Source organism: Strigops habroptila, chromosome 9 (genome assembly GCF_004027225.2).
Source record: "Strigops habroptila isolate Jane chromosome 9, bStrHab1.2.pri, whole genome shotgun sequence".
Taxonomy (NCBI): domain Eukaryota; kingdom Metazoa; phylum Chordata; class Aves; order Psittaciformes; family Psittacidae; genus Strigops; species Strigops habroptila.
Genome location: NC_044285.2, coordinates 20,166,396 through 20,173,607, shown reverse-complemented (window position 1 = coordinate 20,173,607; position 7,212 = coordinate 20,166,396). Strand labels below are relative to the sequence as shown.

General features: G+C 55.3%; 1 protein-coding gene across 1 annotated transcript in view; it reads left to right on the top strand.

Annotated features, from left to right (window-relative positions):
* The first annotated feature begins 284 nt into the window (after nucleotides 1-284).
* CCDC33 (coiled-coil domain containing 33) overlaps nucleotides 285-7,212 on the top strand; it is a 42,727-nt gene continuing 35,799 nt past the window's right edge. Inside the window, exons 1-3 of the mRNA XM_030498079.2 lie at nucleotides 285-594; nucleotides 1,331-1,788; nucleotides 2,859-3,038. Coding sequence (XP_030353939.1) covers nucleotides 285-594; nucleotides 1,331-1,788; nucleotides 2,859-3,038 — 948 coding nt within the window. The remainder of the gene's footprint in view (nucleotides 595-1,330; nucleotides 1,789-2,858; nucleotides 3,039-7,212) is intronic.

Below are 7,212 nucleotides of genomic sequence, written 5' to 3'. Positions count from 1 at the left end.
AGCTCTCGACATCTCCCTGTGGCACCAAAGGATGCTTTTACAAGGACAGGGATCTCTTCCTCTCTCTTGCTGCCTTTGAAAGCTGCCTGCGGAAATGTGAAGCCAACATATACCCAGGAGCACCCACAGGCATTTTCTGTGCTGGAAAGAAGGGAAGAGTGGCAGCAGAGCCAGCTTGGCTCAGAAACCCACCTCAGGCTGCCACAGGGGCTTGCTCTGGGGCAGAGACCTGCAAGATTGCTGTTAACAAGGAGGGTTCATCTCCAGATCCCACCTCCAGCCCCATGCTGGGCAAGGCAAGGGAACCTCACATCCCCCTGGCCCTGCAGCGCTCCCGGCTGAGGGCTGAGGAGAAGACTCTGGACTTCGAGTTTAAGGTGCTCAGTGCCCAGTTTAACCAGCGGGGCTGCTATGCCCTGAGGCTCACGGTGGAGAACCCGCTGCTGCAAGGCTCCAGCGCTGGCATCCAGCTCTGTGTCAACAGCGGGGAGGTCACCCAAGGCAGCACCAGCACCACTGACACCATTGAGCAGAGGGACCTCAACCAGCTCTACTGCTTCCAGAGGAGGAAATTCACCTTCACCCTGCCCAGAGGTAAGAGGCTGGATGCCATGGGGTTAGCTGACTGGGGAGGTGACACAGGAGCATGGCTCTGCAGCATCAAATCATAAAATCAACCAGGAAAAGACCTTTAAGCTCATCACGTCCAACCGTTCCCCAGCACTGCCAAGGCCACCACTAACCCGTGGCACTGAGGGCCTCGGCTACACAGTGTGTGAACACTTGCAGGGACGGTGACTCCAGCCCTGCCCTGGGCAGCCTGTTCCAATGCCTGAGCACCCTCTGGGGAAGGAATTGTTCCTCATCTCCATCTAAACCTCCCCTGGCGCAGCTTGAGGCCGTTTCCTCTTGTCCCATCCCTTGTTCCTTGGGAGCAGAGACCAGCCCCCTCCTGCCTCCATCCTCCTGTCAGGCAGTTGTAGAGAGTGAAAATGTCCCCCCTGAGCCTTACAATTACTATAGCAAGCACAGCTTGTCTCAGGCTTACAAACCCCCTGTACCACCCCTGCAGCAAAACCCTGAGCTGGTGTCCAGTCAAAACTGCCTGAGCTTAGTGGGGTGGATGGGGCAGATCCAGCTTGCAGAGTGGGACCAACACCCCAACAACGCAAACTTTCCCCACCCAAGATGTAGATGTATCCAGGCTGGATACCCCACTGGTTGTGCTCACAGGGCAGGGATATCTAGTGCTGCTGATGGACAAGCCCAGGAGATGCTCCTGGGGCCACCAGCTGACTGAGGAAGACTCACCCCATGCTGCTCCTGGCAGGTTTCTGCAAGAATGACCAGAACCACGACGTGCGGCTCCACATCGAAGCCCTGCGCGTCCCCAGGAGGGCAGAGGGACCGGGGAGGAGCAGGCAGGTGGGTGAAGCCTTCTTTGCCATCTACCCCCGGCCCAACCAGCCCCACATGAAGCTCTCTGCCGGGCGGGACGAGGACTGGTACCGCTACAGCGCGGTGATGGCTTTGCTGCGGGTGGGCAGCGAGCAGCCGGCGATGCACTGCGGCCGCCTGGCCTTCACCGCATCCCTGCACGAGCACCGCACACCCACTGCACTGGTGGTACCCACACCACTGTCCCCCAGCACCCAGGAGGACCGGCAAGCAGCAGGCTCAGCACCAGTATCCCCAGCACTGGACATCCCTGCATCCAGCCGCTTGCTCCATACACCAGAGTCTGCTTATCACTCGCTGCCCACTGAAGGCCGTGCCTGCTCCCCACAGGTAGGGAAGCATGGATCTGGGGGCTGGAGATTCCATGCTCCAGCTAAACAAGAGCAGACCAAGGCTGGTTTGGACAGGATTTAGCCCTAGGGTAGCTAGATGGCTCTACATAGGCATCAGCTGTAGTAGGAAGCACAAAAAGAAGTCTCTATAGCTTCCAGGAGTGTCTTTGGTAAAGAGCACTCCCCTGCCTCAGTTTCCCCTCTCTCATTCCTCTTGGTAGAAACCTGGTGCCTACCCCCTGCCTGCAACTGGAGTTAGGGAGCATCTTCATCCAGGACAGGAGCAAGCTGGGATAAGCTCAAGGTACAGGCAAGGTCTTGGTGGGACAACAACCACACAAGTAAAGCCAGGGAAGTGGATCCTGCAGTCAAACCATGCTCAGAGTTGTAGGAAAAGAGCCTTTATGAGATATTCACCTGGCTCTGTTCACCTCAGCTTGTTCCAACACAACATTAACATCCCCTATGAACACTATCAGGCCTACAGTTTGACCCAGACCTCACCTACAGTAAGACCAGATCCTCCAAACCTCCTGAATCACCCTCACCTTCCCTGCTGCTGGAGGGCAGCCCCTCCAACAGAGACCCCCTTCCCCAAGGAAGATGCAGCTCCCCAGTATCACTTCACCCTCCTCTGCCCCCCTCTTTTAAGGGATGGGAGCAGCTAGCCCCCATCAGAGGCAGCTGGGATCTGGGTGGATGCTCTCTATAATGGTGGAGGGAGGGCTGGGCTGCTAAAAGAATCATTAATAAAATCATTTTTTAATAAGAATAGGTTTTCGGATTTTTCTCCCTTTTCCTGAGGCAGCGGGGGCTGTGGAGGAGCAATCGCTAGGGATCTAAGGGTCTCTAAGTCTCAAGTAAATGGTTTTAGGGTGGTAACGGCTGTTTTGGTGGTAGGGAAAAGATTTCCCCTTGAAGGGTGGATTCCTAAGCCCCATGTTAGATGATGGAGCTGGGTTGCAGAAGGGTGTCTCTAGGGTATGGGGGAGGATGCTGTGGGCAGGACTGGGAAAAGGGATGCTGAAGCGCAAAGCTGGGTCTTCAAGTCCTTCCTCTTCCTCGCAGAGGCTGCAGGCTGGCCCTGCGCTTGGCTCCTCCCCGGAGCACCCGAGTGGCTCAGCAGATGAGCATCCTTCCTCTTCCTCCTCCTCTTCCTCGGTGGCTGTGCCCACTGCACTGAGCTGCAGCAGCTTCCACCTCTCCTCACCAGGCTCCAGCCCGGATCTGGCCTCTTTGCCAGCGCAGGTGAGTGCAGCCGGTGGAGAAGACATCATCTTGAATATGATATAGTGCTATTACTCAGAGTAGCTTCCCATTAGAGCTTGGGGTGCAAGGGGCCAAGGCCACCTCCATTCTGCCTCCAGCTCAGCTTGGGTACCGGTGCTGCTCCTGCTCCCAGGCCATTGCATCCCCAGCCTGGCTGTGGGGATGGGGGAATGAGACACCAAACCTTGCGCTTCTAGTACCAAAAGGCATTCCTGCTGTCCCCAGGCAGGGGATGGTGTCACCTAGAAGCTTTTCTGCTGGTATCTGGGCTTGACGTATCTTAAGTATTTCATCTTGCAGCTTCTAAAACCTGCAGAAACCATAGAGCAGGGCTGACATAATCTGTATTTCTTGCTCCTTAGTTATGTTAAAAGCTGACTAAATAAAGGAAAATAAGACAACCCTTACCCCAGGGGCTCCATTTCCTGCATCTCGCTGTAAGAACAACAGGTCCACTGATGAAAGCATTGTCCATGCTGCTCTCAGAAGTGTCTCATACACCTGTGAAAACATTGCTTGAGGAAGCTGGATTATAGCACCGGAGATAGGCTTGATCGTATGAACTCTCCCCAGGCATCCTCTGGACTCTCTTCTCCTTCCAGGGAGTGCCTCATGTTTTCCAGTGGGCATGGTGGGCTTGATGGCAAGGTCTTCTGCAGCCCCTGGGCCACCAGCACATGCTGCTGGCTCAGGGATGGGGCTGGTGGCCCTTACTCAGCCCTGAGCTAAGGGGTCCTGTGGTGAAGTGACAAGGGTCTCCACAGGTGGTGGCTTCTGTCACAAGGATGTCCTCAATGCTGGACATAGGCTTCTTGGTCCTGGTGACTACGTTGGTGTGGCTGTAGGGTAAAACTTAGGTTGACATCCCTCTCCCCTGTGGTGTGCCCTGCACAGGGGCTACCTGCTGCTGCAGTGCAGGATGCCTTCATGCCTCAGCTCCTTCCCTTGTACAAGATAAATGTGTTGCTGATGCCTCTGGGGCACTTGGTTCATGTGTTTCACATGGGGTGCTCGAGCCCTGCTGAGTTGCTCTCCAGTGCAGCTGCCTGCTCCTTGCGCCGCAGGCAGGATGCTGAGCATCTCCAGCCCCTGGAGCACCTCCTCACCCTTCCCAGCACTTGGATGTGCTATCCCTGCCCTGAATAGCTGCAGATTTACTGTCCAGAAAGGCTGATTAGCGAGACCTGATTGAGTTTGCTCAGCAAACGTCTAGACGGCAACTCTTTGGAGCTGCTGAAATCGATGGCAATCGACTGGGATGCGGAGTGGGACGCGGAGCTGCGCCAGGGGCATCAAGGCGAGGAGGAGGCATTAGCAAATGCAATTGTGCTGCTGGGCCCCCGGAGGGAATGTGATAAATCACCTGCTGCTGATGTCACCCAGCAAGTATGTGCCAGGATGGGGTTTATTTAGAAATTAAAAGCTGAGCAGCGGGGCTGTTGGCTCCCGGCCCTCCTGGGGGTGCTGGAGTGATGGAAAATGGGTTGGAGGGTGAGGACTGTGCTGGGTTATGGGGAAAGGGGTGGACCAGGTGGAGCTGGGAGGGAGTTTTAATCTCCAAAAACACTCCTGGGATGCTGCAGCCCAGAGCGAGCTGAAGGTATGGGAGCTGCTTGTCAGCCTGGAGCTGATTTGGTTCTTGGTGTTCCAAACCTGCATCTCAAAACATCACGTGTTGAGCCTGCAGTGCACGCTGAAGATGAGCCCTAAGCTGAAGTTTGAGAGCTTAAATAGCTTCCTGAATTCAGGCAGGACTTAGGTAACCAATAGTTTGGGGAGTCAGTGATGCTGAAGGGCGCCTTCAGAGGCAACTTCAGGGCAGCTGCTTGGATGAGTATCCGTGCGTTGCATCCATCTGTTTTGCTTTCCCAAATGGCAAAGACATGAGGGCACATCCCAGTGGGAGAACAGCTCCTTGATGCTGCCTCTGTGCTGAGCATCTCATCTGCAGGATGGTGGGGGTGATGGATGTGTGCTGAGCTCCTCACTAAAGGCCAAGTCATGGGGATAACAATTTTTCTCATATCCTCGCAACCTGTGGATAATGTATTCTGAGGCATGAAGCAGGAGGCTCTGCTGGCTCTTCAAATGCCTTGTGCATGTTGCGGAGCCAGACGACTCCCTGATTGTCCCAGAACCTGGTCACGGCACCAGCAGATTGATAGCGTGCCGTGGATGATCTCTCAGTCACTGTGTTGAGCCTTGGAGCTGTCAGCCCCAGGGATACTGGTCTGTAGGAACAGGACAAGGGGGAATGGCTTTAGCCTCCCAGAGGGGAGACTGAGGTGAGCTCTTAGGCAGAAGCTCTTCCCTGTGAGGGTGCTGAGGCGCTGGCACAGGGTGCCCAGAGAAGCTGTGGCTGCCCCATCCCTGGCAGTGTTCAAGGCCAGGTTGGACACAGGGGCTTGGAGCAACCTGCTCTAGTGGAAGGTGTCCCTGCCCGTGGCAGGGGTTGGAACTGGGCAGGCTTTAAGGTCCTTTCCAACCCAAAATACTTCCTCTCCCAGCCTGGCAGGGATGGAGGTTGGGACTGGGCTCACCAGGACCCTTGGGGACCTGGCAGCAGAATACAGGGCTCAGTTAAGGGGAATCAGCCCCCAGGTCAACAGAAGTCTGTCCCTTCCTCTGGGAACTGCTCCCATTTCACATCCAGCAGGTCTACGTGGTGCTGGAGATAAGGAGCCAGCTCTGGGAGATCTTGGCAGTTGGACTTGGTCGCAAGCTGCTTTGTTTCAAGTCTCCCTGGACCAGCTGGCAGCAAGGCACCCATCCCAACACAGCAATCTGTTGCTGTTGGGGTACAAGGAATCGCAGCAAACAAATGGGTTTGCACACAGCTTGTTTCCCAGGCTGGGAGAACACCGGGATATTAGGAAGCTGATGTTTCCCATGGTCAGCCCACCCCATCCATGCCATGCAAGGCTGACTGTGACTTGTGGAGCTCCAATAGGTCTGAAAAATGGGACCAGACCCACTCCTGGCCCTGCTTTGTTTCATCCCTTTGGATTCCCCATGGAATCCAAAGAGCTAAAGAGCTTCCCTAGGAAAGCGTGTGCGGGTACAAAGTGACTTGGTGTAATATAAAGCACAGGGATGAGCAAAAACCTTCCCCAGGAATAAAGATCAGCTTTGTTTCTTTAAGCAGGATACAGAAAGTAAAGCAGTGACTCTGCATTTCTGGCACAGGGATCTGGAGGGGTCTGAGCCGCAGCTGGACTGTTTGGCCTCTTTTAGGGGTGGGTTCAAGCTGGGGCTTCCTTAATGCCTGCAAGGGGGATCTCAGGAGGTCCTTCCTCATCCAGGTGTGGATGACGGGCTGTGAACTGAATTCACTTGCTGGCTCCACTGCCTTTTGGTGGTGAGCAGAGCGCAGCCCTGGTGTCTGCTGACTGCTTCAAACCCAACCCAGACCCCATTGCAAGCCTGGCTCAACCATCTGGCTCTGCCAAGGGGCTGGTTTGGGTATGAGACATTGAGTTTGTGCCCATGGCAGTGTTCAAGACCAGGTTGGACAGGACTTGGAGCAACCTGCTCTAGTGAAAGGTGTCCCTGCCTGTGGCAGGGGGCTGGAACTGGGTGATTTTAAGGTCCTTTCCAACCCAAACCATTCCATGATACTCTCTGCAGTGGTGGGGAGAGCAGGGCTGCAAGGCAGGGCAAAGATACTTGTGCTGGATGCAGCTGCCCTCACGATGTGCCCCATCTCACTGAGTGATGATGGTGGATAAAAGCTTCTGTCCTCCCATAACCAGGGAGCAGAGCTGGGGCAGAGATCTCTGTTAGCGGGTGATGGATGGCACATGTCTCCTGGCCACCTCATCCATCACTCATCCTGGTGACAGCGTCCATCACAGGGAGGGTGGCAGAGGTCCAGCCCTGACAACAGGGTGAGGGGCTGGACCTGCCTCCACTCACTGAAAGCCCAATGAGGCTGAAAAACAAACTTTGCTGACGGGGCTCGCCCCAGCATGCGGCAGAGATGAATAACGCTGCTCTGGTGAGCAATTTGTAGGGCTTTGAAAAGCTGTCAGCCTGGGGAGGAGCGTGCCTTGACGGGTTCATCGGGGACTTTGCCTTCCTCCGCATCCCTGCATCATTCCTGTGCTGGAGGAACCAGGGTAAAAGCAATCTGAAGCAAATGGCCTTGAGGTGC